This window comes from Stigmatopora argus, chromosome 19 (assembly GCF_051989625.1).
Source record: "Stigmatopora argus isolate UIUO_Sarg chromosome 19, RoL_Sarg_1.0, whole genome shotgun sequence".
Classification (NCBI taxonomy): domain Eukaryota; kingdom Metazoa; phylum Chordata; class Actinopteri; order Syngnathiformes; family Syngnathidae; genus Stigmatopora; species Stigmatopora argus.
In genome coordinates, this window is record NC_135405.1 from 2644721 (window position 1) to 2665590 (window position 20870).

Genomic DNA, 20870 nt, shown 5'->3' on the forward strand with positions numbered 1-20870 from the left:
CTGCACCAAAGTCAGGCGAAAAAACCACTGCACCATTGGGTGGCTAGATATAAAACATTCTTTTGGCTTTATTAAACTATTCCTTTGAAAACAAACATAGCTACACCCACAGGGAAGTAAAAGCAAGTAAGGAAATTGTTTTGTACATCTTTTGTATACCTTTACTTATTGCCTTAGTCGACCAGGTTTGGAATAGAAAGATAATGATCGAATTCATCATCTTCATAGGGTTGAATATCAGTGTCCTCACCAGCATGCAGTATTAGGAGAGGATACCTTATTTTGTCATTTGTAATTGGTATGGGAAATTGCAGTAGGTATAAGTTGGTTAAGTAAGTCTTGCAGACCTGGTATGCAACAACATCTGCAGAATGTCAGTATAGCAGTGGAAATAGCTAAAGAGATCATAACAGAGAGCCTTTGGATCTGAGGGCTTCAGCATGTCAAGTTCTCATATGGTGTTCTTTATAACCATGCTTTCCTGTAGGATATATCGGTCGGTCTTCTGTAAAAGTGGTGATCTGGTCTTCGGCTGCGGTTATTAGAGCAGCCATGAGCACAGCCAGCGTTGTTTTTCTCCCCCATCCTGCATCCCCCATACCTTCGTTGACAACAACAACAGTGGGTCCCTCGTCTACCAACCTGCCGCGGCCTCATTTGTGGGGATTTCAATGCCCATCATGTCACATGGGATGATCTCGCCCACGCGGACAAACGAGGTCAAGGCGTTTACGGCTGGCTCGAAGATGAAGAAAGAATCACCCTGAACAACGGTGCGCCAACACGTACCTCCAGAATCCCTGAACAAAATGGACTTTGCGCCAAAGACCTAACAATCGCGGACCCTGCAACAGCAGAGTTCTGCAGCTGGCAACTTCTAGTCGAACTCTCATCCGACCATCTACCGATCCAGTTCAAGTGGATGGAGGAGATTAAGACGGGGAAACAAGTTAGACACGTCATCCGCAATTTCTGGAAGAGGGACTGGGAGAAGTACAAGTGTGCCGTCCCAGCAAGTCGGAAGTTATCGCCCAATTGCACTGATGTCACTACACAGCAAAACACTGGCAAAAATGATCGTCAACCGTCTTTCTCAGTGGCTTGTGGAGCGTTCGTTACTGAGTCCCTGGCGGCAGGTTTCCGCAAGGGTCACTCCACCGCAGATCAATGCCCACGACTGTCCCAGTTTGACATGGATGGGTTCGAGTCCAAGAAACATCTACGCTCAATTGCTACCTTCATTGACTTCAGCAAAGAGTATGATCAAGCATGGCGAGCCAAGGTCCTCCAGAAAATGCTGAAGATGGGAAACCCCTTCCACTTTGTAGAATGGATCACATACCTGTCAACCTCTGCCGATAACTGCCCTTTTAAATGATTATGATTCCCCTTACAAACCCCCAAAAACCTTACAAACACCGTACGAGTCGTACGGTGTTTGTAAGGTTTTTTGCATTCTTTGAGCATTTGCAAGTATTATCGATGAGTATGCATGACCTGAATGAAATATGTTAGCTTGCTGCTCTCTTGAGTTATTGGAGATATTAGGTGCTAATAGTTATAGATTAATAATTTATGAATGGAATGTGTTATTGAAAAACCAAAATGTGTTCTTTAAACAGAAGGTAAATACCTATCTTTTCTGTAAATCTGGTGCCAATACATCAAATTGCTTGGGAGCTATTGAAGATATTAGGTTCTAATAACAATATTAAATTAATAAGTGGAGTTTGTTATTGAAAATCTAAAAGGTGTTCATTAAAGATCCAATGCATGTGACAATATTTTCAAAATAAATAACAGATAAGGAAAGGCATTTACTTTTTGGAGGATTTCGTAACTTGGATCTTTTTCGTATCTCGAGTCACTCATTTGCATGTAACCTGAAAGTTTCTTACCTAGAGGCATTTGTAAGTAGAGGTATGACTGTTGTTGCAAAAAAAACCTTACCAAAAAGGGGCATAGAGGAAGGTTATCAACACAATATGGATGACGACTTGATAAACACCAGGCAGCTGACTGGTTGACACATAAGGAGCAGGCGAAAACAATAGGGTTGTGACAAGGACAAGACACGCCAAGGAAATACAACTCAGGGGAACAGAAAAATAACAATCAAACAAACCCAAAACAGTGATCATGATGAGATGTTATGGTCATGTAAATGTATTGCAAATGTTTCCATATACCTTTAGAGAAGCCCAGTTTCTGAGTGACAGTTCGTGCAATCTTAGAAGTGGTAGCATCGCTGTACAGGTACACCAAATCAACACTGTGCCAGTCCACATGGCTGCGGCTCAGCTTCAAACTGTAAATAGCTGAATGAAAAGGACACAGTAAACAGCCATTTCAACCATTCCACAATGTGTGTGTTTGTGTGTGCATGTCTGTGTGAGGATAGGGAGGGCTGTGTAATTGTACGGGAAAAAAAATAATTTCGCTTGAGTTATACATGCAAATATGTCAAGTAAATACAGTATATATCACAATCATAACTCAAATTATTTAATGACAAATGTGATAATTTTACTTAATGCAATATAATGCAACTTTATTAGTGTTTAGTGTCAGGCCCAGGGCCAGACAGGTGGGTAGATGCGCCGTTCGGCCAAACGTAGGTCCAGCACCAGATGGTCCGAGCAGCGCCAGGTGTTGCTCATCAACAACCACGGACCTACTTAAGCCACCCAGAGCTTGACCACGTCGCTGCATCGTCTTAATCAGTTCACTGTTTAGTAACTTTTCGTGCTATACCTCTGTGTCCCTAGGACCACGATCACGACAGCGACCATGACCACGACGTCGGCCACGCATTTTGTACCTACGCTTTGGATCCCTCTACAGACCTATCGAATATCGACTCCCACGCTTGGTAAACCGACTCGCCCACGCTGATCCCCTTGTACCTTCGCCGGCAATAAATAGAAGACGCCTCTTCAAGCTTGTGTGTGTTTGATTTGGGGCCCTCTGGCCATGACCATAACAATTAGCTTAAAGACTATAATTTTATTGGCAGTTTCTGATCACCCAGCGCACGGCAGGGAGGCAGCGAAACGCTTGATGTCTCTCCGCCAGAGCATCCAAAGCGTGGCGGAATTTTCAGGATTTTTTTCTTGGGGGCCTAAACGAGGCCCTAAAGGACGAGTTGGCTTGCCGTGACGAGTCCGGCTCCCTCGATGCGCTCGTCAATTTGGCCATTAGAATTGACTGTTCATTCAAAGAACACTGAAGTCAGCAGCAAGAAAGCACGCACATAGGTCCCCCATGTTTATCAGGGACTATATCCGCATTGCCATCCTCCTTCACAGCACTCTTGCAACAAAATCCCCGTTCCATTGGTCAGAGGAAGCAGAAGCCTCTTTCGGTGACCTTAAAGCCCGTTTCACCTCAGCTCCCGTGCTCACACACCCTAACCTACAGTTCATTACAGAAGAAGCCTGGGAGGTGGGGGTCGACACTGTATTTTATCAGCCCAGACCGGGACATGGGAAGGTGCACCCCTGCACTTTCTTTTCCCGTAGGCTGAACGCAATTACGGCATTGGGGACTTTGAATTGCTTGCTGTGAAACTAGCCATAAAAGAGTGGCGGCATCACCTGGAAGGAGCTAATCACCCGTTTGTGGTTTGGACCGACCACAAGAATTTAGAATATATCAAGTCAACCCGGAGGTCGAACCCTCGTCAAGCCAGGTGGGCCATGTTTTTCTGTAGGTTTGATTTTACATTGTCCTATGTCCCAGGGTCCAGGAACGGAAAACCCGATGCACTATCCCGCATTTTCAAACCCTCGGACTCTGTGGAGGAGCCCACACCCATCTTACCGCCCCCCCTGTTTAGCGGCAGCTATGAGGACCAAACTTGAGGCCGAGGTCCTGGGGGCCCAAGATGCGGAACCTGACCCCAGAGAAAGTACACATAAGAACCTTTATTTCCCAAACTCGGTTCATTCCAGGGTACTAGAATGAGCCCATACCTCTCGCCTGACCTGCCACTCAGGAGTCACCCGCACACTAGCGGTTTTGCGCAAACGCTTCTGGGGGCCAACAATCAGTCTCTACAGTCCCTAAGTCTATTTGTCCATGCTTTGTGAAACCTGTAGCGTCTGCCAGAGGGCAGCATCTGGAACAGGTTGTGACCAGGGTGGTATGGGTCCCTAATAATGTTCCCGGCTCTGCTGAGGTAGCGAGGGCTGGCAATGTCATCCAGTGAGGGCAGAGAGCAGCCGATGATCTTCTGGGCAGTGTTGATCACTCTCTGCATGGCTTTTCTATCTGCTGCCGTGCTTCCAGCGTACCACACTGTAATGCAGTATGCCAGGATTATCTCCACAGTGGCTCTATAGTGTCCAAGTTGTTCCTCCTGAGAACCCTCAGGAAATGGAGTCGTTTCTGGGCCTTCTTCACCACTGCCGTGGTGTTGGTAGCCCAGGAAAGCATGTCCGTGACGTGGACCCCCAGGAATTTGAAGGACTGGACCCTGTCTACGCACACTCCATTTATGAGGAGTGGGGCCAGATCTGTGCTGCGTTTGCGAAAGTCCAGGATTATTCCTTTAGTTTTTATTCCGTTAGCATCCGGTGGGATGTAAACAGCCATCACAATGACGATCGTTATCTCCCTAGGTAGATAGAAGGGCCTGCACCGAACTGCCAAGAGCTCTAAATCAGTGGAACAGTGAGTGTTAATGATCCTACTGTTGCAGCACCAGTCGTTGTGTACAGTTGGGGTCAACAGTTTACATACACTTGTGAAGAACATAATGTCATGGCTCTCTTGAGTTTCCAGTTATTTCTACAACTCTGATTTTTCTCTGATAGAGTGATTGGAACAGATACTTCTTTGTCACAAAAAATGGTTCTTTCATGACTTTATTATGTTTTAACAGAAAAAGTGATCAAATCTATTGGGTCAAAAATATACATACAGCAACACAAATTAGCAATTTTGGTGACTTAGAAAGTTGTGTCAGTGAAATGAGCTTCATGGCATGGCCTCTTAACTTCTTGTGAGTGATTATGAGTGACTACAGCTGGTGATTTCTCTGAGGCCATTTAAATAGGGCTCATTGGATGCAAATGCCCACAAACACGACAATGGGAAAGTCAAAGGAGCTCAGCATGGATCTGAAAAAGTGAATCCTTGACTTGAACAAGTCAGAAAAGTCACTTGGAGCCATTTCAAAGCAGCTGCAGGTCCCAAGAGCAACAGTGCAAACAATTGTTTGTAAGTATAAAGTGCATGGCACTGTTTTGTCACTGCCATGATCAGGAAGAAAACGCAACGAATCACCTGCTGCTGAGAGAAAATTGGTCAGAAGGGTGAAGATTCAACCAAGAATCACCAAAAATCAGATCTGCCAAGAATTAGAAGCTGCTGGAACACAGGTGTCGGTGTCCACAGTCAAGCGTGTTTTGCATCTCCATGGACTGAGAGGTTGCCATGCAATAAGGAAGCCCTTGCTCCAAAAGCGGCACCTTAAGGCTCGACTGAAGTTTGCTGCTGATGACATGGACAAAGATAAGACCTTCTGGAGGAAAGTTCTGTGGTCAGACGAAACATAAATCGACCTGTTTGGACCTCAATGCCCAGCAATATGTTTGGAGGAGAAAAGGTGAGGCCTTTAACCCCAAGTACACCATGCCTACCGTCAAGCACGGTGGTGGTAGTATTATGCTGTGGGGCTGTTTAGCTGCCAATGGAACTGATGCTTTACAGAGAGTAAATTGGATAATGAAGGAGGATTACCTTCAAATTCTTCAAGATAACCTAAAGTCATCAGCCTGAAGATTGGGTCTTGGGCGCAGTTGGGTGTTCCAACAGGACAATGACCCCAAACACACATCGAAAGTGGTAATGGAATGGCTAAATCAGGCTGGAATTAAGGTTTTCGAATGGCTTTCCCAAAGTCCTGACTTAAACCCCATTGAGAACTTGTGTACAATACTGAAGAAACAAGTCCATGTCAGAAAGCTATCAAATTTAACTGAACTGCACCAATTCTGTCAAGAGGAGTGGTCAAAGATTCAACCAGAAGCTTGCCATAAGCTTGTGGATGGCTACCAAAAGCGCCTAATTGAAGTGAAAATGGCCAAGGGACATGTTATCAAATATTAGCGCTGCTGTATGTATATTTTTGACCGAGCAGATTTGATCACTTTTTCTGTTAACCCATAATAAAGTCATAAAAGAAACAAACTTCATGGATGTTTTTGTGACAAAGAAGTATCTGTTCCAATCACTCTATCAGAGAAAAATCAAGAGTTGTAGAAATAACTGGAAACTCAAGAGAGCCATGACATTATGTTCTTTACAAGTGTATGTAAACTTTTGACCACAACTGTATGTACATGCAAATGGATGCTTTCTTTCCCTTCGCCGCCTCCGTCGTACTCTGAGTGGGCTGACTATCCACGGAGATCCGGGTGGTCTCGAGATTTCCTCAGGGATATTGTAGGTTCGTTGGTAATCTGTTGTGATGGATATATCGCATCTCCTACCGAGAGTAATTAAATCCTGGCCACTGTAGAAAATGTTTGCCTCGCGGATGTTCGTAAATAACGATAAGACTGAGAAAACAAAACACCAAACTGGAGAGCAAAGAGCCGCTGAACCCGTGCGCGCCACCATCTTGCTTGTATGCAAATACGCCCGTATCTGGGACAAAGCCCAGGCTGCGCTACAACGATCCTCCACGCGCACCAGTAGACAGGCCAATTGTCGTCACCCCCCGTACCAGCCTATGTTGTCGGCCAGAAGGTCTGGTTATCCTCCCGAGATCTCCACCTTAGGATCGAATCTAGGAAGCTGTGCCCCCGCTTCATCAGTCCATATGAGATCGAACTGGTGGTAACCCCACTGTGCGCCTCAAGCTTCCGGCAGCCCTCAGCACCTATCCCACTTTCCACGTTTCACAGATCAAACCGGTCGAGAACAAGCCCGTTGCCTCCCCTCTATCCCACCCCCACCGCCTCCGCTAACGATCGATGGAGGTCCGGCCATCACGGTGGAGCGCCTTCTGGACGTCCACCGCCGGGGCCATGGCCTTCAGCACCTCGTCGACTGGGAGGGGTACGGCCTGGAGGAGCGCAGTTGGATCCAAGCTCGCCAGATCCTCTGCTGGTCCCTCATTAGGGATTTCCGCCGGGCCCATCCGGAGGCCCTCAGTCGCGTGCCAGGTGGCCCGCGAGAGAGGGGGGGATAGCTGTGCCTTTTGGCCAATCGCAGGTCCAGCAACAGATGGGTCGAGCAGTGCCAGGTTTGGCTCATCAACAATCACGGACCTATTTAAGCCACCCAGAGCTTAACCACCTCGCTGGATCGTCTCAATCAGTTCAGTGTTAAATAGCTTCTCGCACTACCCCCTTGTTCTTTTTGCCTGATTTCTGACCTATTGTTTTGCCCCAGGACCATGAACAGGACCACGATCGCAACCACGACCACAATCACGATCACTACCATGACCTTGACCACGCATCTTGTACCTTCGCTTGGGTCCCTCTACAGACCTCTCGGCTATCGACACCCACGCTTCGTAAACCGAGTTGCCCACGCTGCTCCCCTTGTACCTTCATCCACAATAAATTGAAGACGCCTCTTAAAGCTTGTGTGTGCCTGCTTTGCCGTCCTCCGCCCACGACCAATTTAACAATTTGTTAAAAGACTATTTTTTAATTGGCAGTTCCTGAGCATTGGGTTACTACACTTGAAGAAATAAATTTTACCTTCTTACCATCTTTGCTGTCTATTGTGGTAATCACCGCTTCCATTTCATAGGTGTCCCTCATTTGGTGACCTCGGAATCGTGTGAGATGCTCTTGCTCGATCAAGTCACTCTCATCTTCCTCCAAAGGAAGCCAGGTTCCATCAATGAACCACAAGCCTCTCATCACAGGAATACGCTCTTGCTCTGGGTAAAAATAAAATAAATAATTTTAAGACTTTTTGTATTCATCGTCATCTTGGCATCATCACTACAGGTGTACATTATAATGAAAAAATATCATGATCACTGTTAGGATTATTAGTATCACATGATCATATATTTTAGTTAAGACCTACCGTATGCATGCATGTACATTTATGTGTATGTATGTATATATGTGCTAAGCAACACGCTTATTTATTTATATATTTATTCATGTATTTATTTCTTGACCTACTTATTACCTATCTATTTATGTCTAAAATGCCTTTCCTATTCCTGCATCTTCACCCTCTTGCTACTGTGACAACGTAATTTCCCAAATACGGGATGAATAAAGTTGTCCAAACCAATCCAATTTTCTTGCAATGAAGAATATGCTTTGCTTTACTATTAAACTTAATTTCATATTATTATTATTATATGGTTGGTTGCAACGAAGTAAATGCTTTGCTCCCGAGAACTTTAGGTAGACTAAACATCAAAATGCCCTGGACCTTGGACTGCTTGGAGTGGACTAAACAAAGAAGATTCAAAACACCTTGAGCTGCACATGACTTTCAAACCTTCATTTGTTTTGACTATATATTGACGTCTCACTTTGGTTTCCCACCCATCCCTTGAGAGTTGAGACGTCCATTGTAACTAGGGTCCTTGAAGTTAATAAACAAGAAAAGAAGCGTGTGAGGCCAGAACGAAGCGGGGATTTGACCTCTTTGTTTTGCTTCTCCTTGCAACAAAAAATCCAGAATATTGTCTTTTATCTTTAGCTGTGTGTGCATTTGGGAATGCCTATTGGTGAACCTATCAATCACTTAATATAAAATTATTAATATTACTAATATTTGGACTGAATATTTGACTTATATTAGTATCAGCCTTTTTTTAATACGGCCGATATGAAGAAATCAATTTAAAACTGGGTTATTTTGGCTCAGATGCAGCTGCGCCTCTCCCCTCTCTCTTTTTCGCTCTCGCTTCTGTCTCATGCTCTAGCCTAACATAACATACGATACAGCTGCTCGTTAGGTCAATCCTTTCATCTTGGACACATGAAGAGGCTTTCTGCAACTATGCTTAAATTTGGCGCCCTTGGTTGGTAACTCATTACCAACATGTCTCAACTAACCCCCCTCCAAACTCAGAGAGCCCCACGATCAGGTGGGAGAGTCTGTCCATAGGACAACATTCAGTCGTACACTGCACCAACCTGGCCTTTATAGAGGAATGGCAAGAAGAAAGCCATTTCTCAAAGATATTCATAAAAAAGCCCCATTTAAGGTTTGGCACAAGCAACCTGGGAGACACACCAAACATGTGGAAGAAGGTGCTCTGGTCATATGAAACTAAAACTGAACTTTTTGGCTACAATTCAAAATGATACAAGAAGCAACACAGGTCATCATCCTGAACACACCATCCCCACTTTCAAACATGGAAGTGGCAGCCTAATGGATTGGTCCTGCCTTTCTTTAACAGGGATGCAGAAAATGGTTAAAATTGATGGGAAGATGAATGGAGGACCATTCTGGAAGAAAACCTGTTGGAGTCTACAAAAGACCTGAGACTCAGATGGAAATGTATCTTCCAACAGGACAATGATCCAAAACATAAAGCCATATCTACAATTGAATAGTTCACAAATAAACGTATCCAGGTGTTAGAAAGGCCAATTCAAAGTCCAAACCTGAATCAAAATGAGAATCTGTGGGCAGAGCTGATTACTGCTGTTTGCAAACGATCTCCATCCGACTACACTGAACACGAGCAGTTTTGCAAGGAAGAATGGGCAACATTTTCAGTCTCTCGATGTGCAAAACTGATAGAGATATACGCCAAGCGACTTACAGCTTTAATTGCAGCAAAAGGTGGTGCTACAAAATATTAATGCAAGGATGTCAAATAATATTTCACGCCCCGTATTTCAGGTTTTTATTTGTTAAGAAATTTTAAAATGTCCAATCAATTTCGTTGGACTTCAGCAGTATGTACCACTTGTTGATTCTTGACCAAAAAATAATAATTTTATATCTTTATGTTTGACGCCTGAGATGTGCCCAGTTTGACACGTTTGTCTTGTGCATTTTAGAAACATTATTAAAAGTCGTCAAAGGCAATCGTCTTTGTATAGTTTTTTTTTTCAAAATGTTCGTCAAACAGCACTGCAGAAGCAGGTAAGAACCAGTTGTGACTTATAAAATGGGTGTAAAATTACATTTCAAAGAAATCATAAAACATTAATGTTTGTTGTTGATTAATGTTGTTGTTTGAATTCTTAATGTTGTGTTTATTAAAGGTGTGTTCATGTTTATATGCTTGTGTGCATCCTGGTAGCTTTCTCTTGTTCCCATGCGTTTCAACACAGGTAGCTTTCGTATACATAATTGTTATTCATTTTGTGATATTAATAAATAATTTTATGATCTTTTTTCTCATTTTTGTGTGTTTCTCACATCTTTTTTATAAAACTGGGACATGTTGACCAATTTAAAAGGGTTTTGTTGGTAGTTTGCGAGAACCGTGGAACGAGTTAGAGAATATACATATAAACTACTGCTCTACTTACAAAATTTTCAAGTTACGAAAAAAAGTTCTGGAACCAATTAATTTCGTAAGTAGAGGTATGACTGTACATACATATAAATATCATAAGAACAGCAGAGCTTACACCTAATGAAATTTTATTTGGTAGAACATATACATCACCATTATTTGCTACACAATGGGAATGATCTGATGAAGCTAATTTGACGGACTACATGAGGAAAACAGAGAAAAGGATTCCACCACACCTTGCCGCAATTCCACCTACATGAAGCTAATTATACTCCTAATCACCACAATGTGGACATGGTTACCAGCTGCTCTGCTAGGTGCATTTAAGGACCAGTATCCTGGCATTATGGACGGATACGGATTGAATTTGTCATGATTTTGCCTCAGCCACCACGTGGTGTAGGGGTTCACTCGCCTGACTTCAGCGCCGACAGGCGCGGGCTCAACTCCCGCTGGTGGCGGTATGATTGGAACTGCGGATAGTCGTTTGTCTCTCTGTGTTCCTTATGACTGACTGCCGACCAGTCTAGGGTGTAGTCTACCTTTCGCCCGAAGACAGCTGGGTTAGGCTCCAGCAACCTACGCAACGCTTTCGAGGATGGGCGGTATGGAAGAAGAATGAATGATTTTGCTTCCTACTCCTCTATTGGGGAGATTCCACACCACCCCAGTTCCACCTACAGGAAGCTAATTACTCCTAATCACCACCATGTGTACGATTAAGGACCAGTATCCTGACATTTAGTGTCAGTTTGTGTGCGAATCATCATGTTCCTGTTAGCTGGCCTCCTTTGACTGGTCTAGGATGTATCCAGCTCAACCAAACATGCTCTTCTGATGAATCAACTGCTCATGAAATCTGTGTTCCTGCGCCCATGTCTGCTCCCGCCCAAAGCTCAGCTGACAGTTGGTGTTCGCATTCAGTTCCCCTTTCCCAATCCTGAATGAATTTTAGCTTTCAGAAGGAGACTTCCTCAACAGGAACCAGACTATGGGTACTCATCCACAGCATAAAGAAGCACTGACTCAATCCAAAGTGAGAAGGTCCCTACCAAGCTGCTAACTACACTTTGAAAATATATTTTTTTTAAAGACAAACCCATACTTTCTACCATTGTTGCCTTTGTTAATTGTGTTTATTTGAATAGCAGGTCTGAAATTGACTGTAAAGGTAATGTGGTGGGCCACCATTGTAAAATAAAAAATGCTTCAATAGGATAATGAGGCAGCAAATTAGATGATTCATGCAAAATTCAATAGGGCTATGTGTATTGGTATCATTATTCTTACCAGTATGTTTTCCTTCTGCAACTGAAGAAATCCAATTGGTGACTCAGATTCTTGGGGATTGTTCTATTTTTTTCACGACGGCATAGCGCTTCATAGAGGAGGCGTATCAGATGAGTGAGTATAAGTTGGCTAACCATATCTCAGCTGGTTGGATAACATTTTTCTTTGGATAACTCCAAATAAATATGTTGACTGAATGTATACAATGTATATCATTACAATGTCCCAAAAACATTTAGTGTGATCCCTCGCCTCTTCGCGGCTTCAACATTTTTCTTAAGTATAAAAATAAAAGTTCAAAAAAAAGTCAAAGTCCACGCTGAAACTCGCAAGTTGAAGACAGATGAAGGGAGTGAGGGAAACATGGAGAGGGAGAGAGGGAGAGATAGAGATTACAATACACACTAAACCGACGCAAAATGTTCATGCATTCCACCGTGGCTTTCGAATCTGAACTGCCTGGCTTCTCCTTGCCTCAGAAGTGTTTTTTTAAAGTTGTTGAACCTGCCACGACTCGCTTTCAAGGGTTTCGCTGGTGCCTTTTCTCTTTGTTTTCAAGTCCATGTAGATTCTGCTGGCTTTTTCACAGATTATCGACACGGTCATGCTATATCTAGTAAAAAATGCAACCTGTATGGCCCGGTGCTCGTATATATCATTACGCGAGGGAGATGCGTCGGGAAAGACATAGCGATGCTGTTGTTATAAGCAGCCTCTTGCATATTCGGCCACCCGGACGGCCGCATCGGGAACCATCTGGCATGCTCGTACCTTAAGGCAAAATTTTGCTCGAAATTTTCCTCGTATCTCAAATTTCTCGTATGTTGGGACACTCGTATGTCAAGGTATTACTGTACGTACTCTCTAAATACAGCATGCTGGGGAGAACATTGATGTCCAACACTATAAAAATGAATTGGACGGAATTGATGTTGATATTGTCCTACCCTCTTTCAGACCTGACCTACGAGTAAAGGGAATTCGGTTAAAGGGCAGACCTATAGATTCTTCCAAGTGTAACTATGTTTCTTTTCACAGGAAAGATTTGCCGTATTTTCTCGCATGTAAGCCGCATTTGTCCCTCAAACCAATGATGACTGAATCCAGGGTACAACTTATATATGCGCATAAAAAAGACTTGAAACGAAAACTGCAAGGTGACGAAGACGTAACGCCATAACGCAAGACAATCCAGCCGATACGCTCATTTATTTCAAAATAGAGAAAAGATAAACAGATAAAACGCTAAACAAAATTTATTTTGATGTCTATGAATGAAATTCAAGAAAAAAAGAAAATGTATCTTGCATAAAACGTGAAAAAACTCACTTGTCTTGATAGATGTGCTTGCAGCATTTACCATGTCAGAACATCCCAATAGATGTTAAGGCCGATCGAAGGTCTTGCTGTCAATTGTTAAAATATCAGCCTCGATACCTGCGTAATGTGTATCCCATGCTATTATTGCAGACAGAGACATGGTGAACACTAGACCGCTACGGACACACTTGCTGGTTGTGCTTATGTTACTTCCTTATTAAATTTGTCTATGTGTAGGCAACACCCTTTTGGAACACTTAAAGGAAATGATTGTACATTTGTGATTGTGAAATAAAACAAAATTCTGCGATGATTTTTTATTTCTTTTTATTTCTTGAAAGTGGCAACTATTCCAGTAATATGAACCATTGAATAAAATTGAGATATTTCAACATCAGATTGAATGTTTTTTAAATTATTTTTGCATTTACAAAGACATGCATATTAACTTCCCTATGATATTGACCCTATTAATGTGCTTTTGATTCATACAGTATCTTAGAAATACCACGTGCGATGATTTTTCTTAAGATTTTCCCTTCAGAGGACCACATTTGTACTCCCTATTAAAACCATGAATATGGAGTTGAAAATTAAGGGGGCGGCTTATACGCAAGAAATTGTAACATTCAACAATTTTAAGGCAATTTTAAGGGTGCGGCTTATTCGCGGGGCGGCTTATATGCGAGAAAATACGGCAATAAAAATTTGGCAAAAAGAACTTTTATTAAGAATATGCACAAATATAAACTGAAAGTCAAACAAGGGGGAATGTACTAATTATGTGCAAATCATTATCATTTATCATACATTTGTTTTTAGGATAGGTTTTGACTGAATTTGAATGCATTCTTCCTTGGATTTCATTTCTTCCCACCAATGAAGGTCATTGTGTTTATCCTTACAGACACTCCTCAACTTACGAACGCAATTGGTTCCGAGCGATTGTTCATAAGTTGAATTTGTTTGTAAGTTGATTTAGTGCTATATTTTGTATTATAATTTATGTTTAAGGCCTATATAAGTATATTGAAGGTTTATATAAGTGCATTTGTATGTTTAAGGCTTGTATAAGTAACACGCATTGGTTTGTACTGAAAAAAAAACATTTAATAAAATGGAGAGAATATGTACAGTACTGTAGAGAGAGAGATAGATTTATGTATTAGAAACTGGCCAAAAGAAGCGACCTAATGACAATTGCACAGTTTTCTTCTTTTTTTCATCATAAATGATGCAGTAGCACTGTATGGCATCATTCAATTGATTTGCAAACTTTGTGCAACGTTCAATATTTGGGTCCTGCTGCTCGATCTTTCTGTTTATAAATGGTACTGAATGTGCAACGCTCACCACTCTCACGCGCATCAAGCTTCGTTATTATTGCCACTCGTTTCAAATGAAATGGCTTGCCTCTTCCTTGCAACTCCCTCAATAGAAGCCTTTAGCTTTTTACCAACCATATTCAATATTGGATGCATGAGATATTTAATGATACAAATGAAAAAGGTTCTTTGCACACTGGAGATACATTCACGCACTTCCGCATTGCAACGAAGAAGGTAGATGCTGGGTGAGCTGAGCTCTCACAGCGCCAGGCGTCGGTATTAGCGGCGGAAAGAAGTACTACTCCGAAAAAGACGCGAAATACAAAATTGGACTTGCGAACATTTTTGGACTTAAACGCAATTTGCAGACATGTTCGTATGTACCGTTGTTCGTAAGTTGAATGTTCGTAAGTAGGGGAGCGTCTGTATTCAAAAGATGATCAGTATCGTTCCTGAAAAAAACCATTTTGGTCGATCTCATCTAATTTTCTGAACCGCTTCATACTCATTAGGAATGCTGGAGCCTATCCCAGCTGACTCCGGGCCAGAGGCGGGGGTCACCCTGAATCGGTGGCCAGCCAATCGCAATACATCGATCTCTAATAGAATGTTGCTGTGTGAAGACACTTGCCACGAGCACTGACATCAGTATCTTTATCCCCCTCATCCACATTTTTTTTTTTATTATCGCCATCGACTGTTTTATGATGTCATCTAAAACTCACTTTTACGAGATCAAATTTTTGAACGGTAACCACAAGGTGGAGTGTTACCAAGATTTCCATTCTGGAAAATTAGAAATATTTAGAACCCAAACAATGTTGCCATATAGGGCTCTCTGGAAAAAATGGTTTTCACTCATGTTGACATTGTCATGTAAACAGCCTCAAAAGTAAATTTAGTAGGCCTCACAGTTCTGAAATCAAAGTTTCACCCGCGGGTTCGACCTGTCCCTGTGTGGGTTTTCTGCCGCATCTCAAAAATATGCTCGATACCCTGAATATTCAACATTCTCAATATTTTCAAAAGGTTGTTCGTCTATAGATGCATTGCGACTGCCAGGCAACTAGCTAAGGGTATACCCAACTTCCTACCTATCATTAGCTGGGATAGTTTCCAGTAGCTTCACTTTATACTTAAAGATAAATGCAGGGCTGCCAACCTCCGTCGACCCCATTTCAGGAGTAACCTTGTCCCATTTCCGGAGTATTTCCGGAGTGAATGCGATTCACGCTAAATTGATATGAAATGTTCAAAAAATAAGTGTAGAACAATTTAAATCAAACTGTTATGATCATGTTTTTACATTAATTGAAATATTGTGTTCTTGCAAACTATTGAAAAAGTACAGCATAATGAAAATAAGTTTATCTTTGTGTTTGGGTCCTTCTACATGCGTTTTACAGTCAGTAATTCCAACATGTGTCAGGCTGAAGTCGCACTTGCATGTTGTGCAATGTGCCAATGTCGGTCCTTTTGGAGACGGCTTGAACATGGGATATTTCGTCGAATATGAACCAATAAACTTCTGCGAGTGTCTGGGTTTCTTATTAGAAGTTTCATCCAAATTGCCATCCATTTTGCACTTAAGCCGAGAAGGCATATTGATAAGACTTACCAGTGCTGTGTAGTAATTCTACTTCCTTTAGAACAACCCCGGAAATGATAGGATTTGTTTCAAAACAAAAGACTGGTGATTAAGCCTTAATAATACTTACTTCCCTTATGAACAAAAACCAAAACGTAAATGTTAAAAGAACGAGTTAGTTGGTCGATGTGCACCAAAACGGACGCATGGGTAAATGCAACGCTCGGCAATACACAAGGAATTCAACGAGAAGACAGCCGAGGAGCAAGCAGCCACCATTGCAACAGCACAAATCAGGAAAAAAACGGGGGAGAAACGAACTTTCCGACTTCGTGGAAAAACATTCTGAACGAATTCTCAACGGAGCATGAGTAAATGCAACACTCCGCAATACACGAGGAATTCAACGAGAAGGCAGCCGAGGAGGAAGCAGCCACCATCGCAACAGCACAAATCAGAAAAACGGGGGAAAAACGAACTTTCCGACTTCGTGGAAAAAACATCCTGAAAAAGTGTTCATGAGTTATGCCCACTTTGACGACGTTTGTCTTGTGAATTGAAGAAACAATATTTAAAGCCGTCAAAGGCAATCATCTTTGTATTTTTTTTTTCAAAATGTTCGTCAACCAGCACTGCAGAAGCAGGTAAGAACCAGTTGTGACTTATAAAATGGGTGTAAAATTACATTTCAATGAAATCATACAATGGTAATGTTTCTTGTTGATTAAGGTTGTGGTTTTCTATTCTTAATGCTGTGTTTATTAAATGTGTGTTCATGTTTGTTCTCTATGTCGCATGCCGGTAGCTTTTTCTTGTTCCTACGCGTTTCAACACGGGTAGATTTTGTATATGCAGTTGTGGTCAAAAGTTTACATGTGATAATATTCAGAAAAAAATTAATATGAATATAATGAGATTAAAATTGAACTTTGCAAGGTCAAAATTTAAATATGATTACATTATAGATTATACTATTACAATTACAAGATTCAAATTGTGAAACAGTCATTGTGTTACTTATTTTTTTTCCTCTAACATGAACCGGAAGTTGTTTGGTTTCTAGGCATCAACTTTTGGCGATGTAAAGTCTGTTTGAGCACATTTTTTTCCGTAATTTTAAAAGATTTAATTAACATTTGGAAAAAAAGTCAAAACTATGCGATTAAAAATATGACATTACTTATTTTTGCATCACTTGAACCGGAAGTTGTTCAGGGTCCGCAGACATCAACTTTGGGTGACATTAGGTCAGTGTGAAAATTTTGATTTTGGAATAGTTTGAGGTTTTTGTGATGCCTGCTAATAAAACTTTGATGAGAATGACTATTGTTAATATAGATTTTCGATTTTTTTTCTCGATAACATCGATTTTCGGAGGAATCCTCAACAGACCACTCAGGTGAACATCCAGGGTACAGACATTGAAATCGTGGAGAATTTTAAGTACCTGGGTGTTCACCTCAACAACAAACTAGACTGGTCCACAAACGTAGATGCCCTGTACAAGAGGGGCCAGAGCCGCCTCTACCTACTGAGGAGTCTACGGTCCTTTGGAGTGTGCAGGACACTGCTGAGGACTTTCTACGACACTGTGGTGGCATCTACAGTGTTTTATGCAGTGCTCTGTTGGGGATGCGGGAGCACGGAGAGGGACAGGAACAGGCTGAATAAGCTGGTCAGGAGGGCCAGCTCTGTTCTGGGCTGTCCTCTGGACTCTGTGGAGGAAATGGGAGAGCGGAGAATGCTGACCAGGATGATGTCCATCATGGACAGCACCTCCCACCCCCTGCATGAGTCTGTGAAGTCCCTCCGAAGCTCCTTTAGCAATAGACTGCGGCACCCTCATTGCAGGAAGGAGTGCTTCCGCAGATCCTTCCTCCCATCAGCTGTCAGGCTCTTTAACAAAAAAATGGCTGAGTGTTAAGACCTACCGTATGCATGCATGTACATTTATGTGTATGTATGTATATATGTGCTAAGCAACACACTTATTTATTTATATATTTATTCATTAACTTACTTATTACCTATCTATTTATGTCTAAAATGCCTTTCCTATTCCTGCATCCTCACCCTCTTGCTACTGTGACAACGAAATTCCCGAATACGGGATGAATAAAGTTATTCAATCCAATATAGGAAACAGTTTTAAATTAAAAGATTTTCAGATCGTGGCATCTCAGGTCAGTGTGAAAATTTTGTTTTTGGAATAATTTTGAAGGTTTTTGTGATTCCTGCTAATAAAACTTTGATGAGAATGACTATTGTTAATATAGGCAACATAGTTTTAAATTAAAAGATTTTCCGATGGTGGCATCCCTTGAGACTTTTTCAATGCAAAAAGTGTGCCACAGCTCAACAAAGGTTGGGAAACACTTTTACTAGATTAGTAGGGGGGGAGTCGGTGATCTGTGTCCTTACATTCAGCGATATATAGTAGTGTAATATATGCCAATGTAACTGTATGAGCAATCTAAAAACAGTTAATTTTAGGAGCAGATCTTGTCTTGTCATCATCTGTGATTTATTTTTAATTATACTTTTATTTCTAGATTGATTTAGAGTTAATTTAGTCTTAATGTATAAAATAAAGTCGTATAAAGTCTCATAAAGTCTTAATAAAAACACTAATGTTTACTGCATGGTAATTAGTATTTGTTTGTAAAGCCCTTATGGAATATTTTTGATGAGTTATATCAATAGGTTTGACTTGACTATTGGCTAATGGTGCATTAGACTTCTCATTAGTTAAAAGGTGATAAATCAGTTTAAATCATGCAGGCGTATAATGGCATTAAAAAAAATAGCGTGCTCACGGTTCCAGTAAACTGGATAGCATTCCTTTTCCTTGATGTCCACTTCATATAACCCTCCTCTCACACACACTGCCTCTATGATAATGTTGTCGTCCGGATCTCTCAACTCGTCGGACAATGACGGCCGAACATCGCTCTCATCCACTGCTACGCTCTCCACTGGTAGATCCTCTCCGGACGTGACTGCATCGTTGCCTTCGGTTCCGTTGGGTTCACAGAGGCGTTTGACTTTGCCGGGGTTCTGCTCACAGAACCTTCCATAGGCAGTCTCAATTTTTAAAGAGTCGTGTCCGACGAATGGTTTCCACGTCCGTTTGTCCTCTTTATAAAACCACCTGACCTCCTCCGGGCCCAGCTCGGCGACAATTTCACCCCTGTGCCTGGAGCTGTTGGAACGTATGCGTTTCTTGGTTGTCACATTCACCTCACTTTCAGGGTAGTTTGGGTCGATATCCAGGTAAGATGGACTCGAATATTCGTCCTCCGATAAAGCCAGTATTATACCATCTTGTGGTAAAAGGGGAAGGTGCCTGTCCAAACAGGGTTCTACTGGGTCACTTTCATTGCTAAGGCGTTCCACTCCCATCGGATTCTCGCCGTAGCCGGACACAAAGACATCGTTTGCCATGACCCATTCAGTGCTGCTCACAGAGATATTATCCGAACTCTGCTGGCGGACAGTCGCTTTGTCGTTCATGCTTCTCGTGACTCTATTTCAAACTGTTCAACGTAAAAACACCACAAAGCGTGCCACTACAATACCGTTCCCAGCCTGTAGATTTCTTTCTCCTGATGTTTGTAACATCTGTACGACTGTCTGTCCTACCGATGACAATATTAGGTCACTTTAGTCATTGACTGCAGTCATTGTTTTCAACAAAATTGGCAATGAAAAATATAATAAATACTCCAGTCTTATTAGTGGTTCCCCTATTATTTCGAACGTACTATATACTTGTGTTCCGATTAACGATGCTAGTTCAGTAGGCAATCTCAGCAGTGGTCGTCATTAATCAACACTAAAAATATCCGGTTACTCCATCAAAATAAAATCGGCATTTAAAAATAAAAATGAACTATTATTCGTTTTTTTAAATTAAATAGATCTTAATTACAATTAAAGAGAGATTAGTAAAACAATTAAATATTTTTTTGCTTTATTTTTGATTGACAAAGTGCTTTGAATCATCATAGTTTTTTATTTTGAAATCTGATTCGGAATAGTACATACTATAATTTATTTGGATGGAAATAATCATTTTTTTTATTTTTACAGTCGTTAATGTATGTCTAAAGCATATTGTGTATCTGTATACAAAATGGGTTAGAAATATAATTAATATATAAAAGCTTTCAAAATTATCTAATGCCGCTTTTTATGGAAATAGTTTTTTGTACCTTGTGAGCTACCTTATGAGCCACTGAATGAGCCTGTCATGAGCATATCATGATGGCGGCGAGACGTTATTTTCGAGTACTTTTTCATAAATTAGGTTTTGAATGATAAGAAATGGCAGGAGGTTTTCTAGTCATAATGTATGAGTATTCTCCACTCTTCTACATTTGCGTGGTTTCTTTGTGTTTTGTTATTACTGCCGCCAGAGTCCTCGGCTGGTAAGTGCTATTTCCCCACTGTAAACAGACCAACGGTCTGTGTGTATATTGCTAAAGATTGCTGTTCGATCCCCACAATTTGGTGTTAAAGTGAGTGTACCAGCAATCGTGGTGGATCTTTAATCTTCTTTATTTTCATTTTCGTTAAAATATGCATATGTATTTATCCCCTCTATGATCAATTACATCAGGAATTCTTCGAAAATGTTTTCATTACAGCTTTTGAATAGGTATACCGACTTAAAGTAGTGTGTAATCAAAGTACTGAACGTAATAACTGAAAAGTGACATTCAACATTGCCTTTCCATTGCCTCTGAATCAGCTGACAGTTATCATTGCTGGCTGGCGTTGCTCACAGACTTTGAATCAGAACTATTGGACACCTGCTAAAACCTCAGCATACTATAATCTGTAAAAAAAAAAAAAAAAAAAAAAA

At 41.5% G+C, this 20870-nt stretch overlaps 2 protein-coding genes across 7 annotated transcripts in view; one reads left to right on the forward strand and one right to left on the reverse strand.

The window, feature by feature from the left end:
* Window positions 1–19811, reverse strand: part of ddhd1b (DDHD domain containing 1b) — a 53886-nt gene extending 34075 nt beyond the window's left edge. For both annotated transcript variants that reach the window (XM_077587907.1, XM_077587908.1), the window contains exons 1-3: window positions 18820–19811; window positions 7730–7906; window positions 2190–2318 (exon numbers count right to left, since the gene is read on the reverse strand). In XM_077587907.1, coding sequence (XP_077444033.1) covers window positions 2190–2318; window positions 7730–7906; window positions 18820–19516 — 1003 coding nt within the window. In that variant the 5' untranslated portion in view covers window positions 19517–19811. The remainder of the gene's footprint in view (window positions 1–2189; window positions 2319–7729; window positions 7907–18819) is intronic.
* cgrrf1 (cell growth regulator with ring finger domain 1) overlaps window positions 1–20870 on the forward strand; it is a 41620-nt gene that overhangs the window by 9559 nt on the left and 11191 nt on the right. For 3 of the 5 annotated variants that reach the window (XM_077587912.1, XM_077587910.1, XM_077587914.1), the window contains exon 1: window positions 20084–20433. The exons of 1 other annotated variant lie outside the window; for it this stretch is intronic. Coding sequence is in view for 2 of the 4 variants with exons in the window: in XM_077587910.1 (XP_077444036.1) it covers window positions 20330–20433 (104 nt within the window). In the remaining 2 variants the exon portion in view is untranslated. Of the gene's footprint in view, window positions 1–18961; window positions 19277–20083; window positions 20434–20870 lie in introns of those variants that run through there. One more of the 5 variants, XM_077587913.1, reaches the window with a different exon arrangement.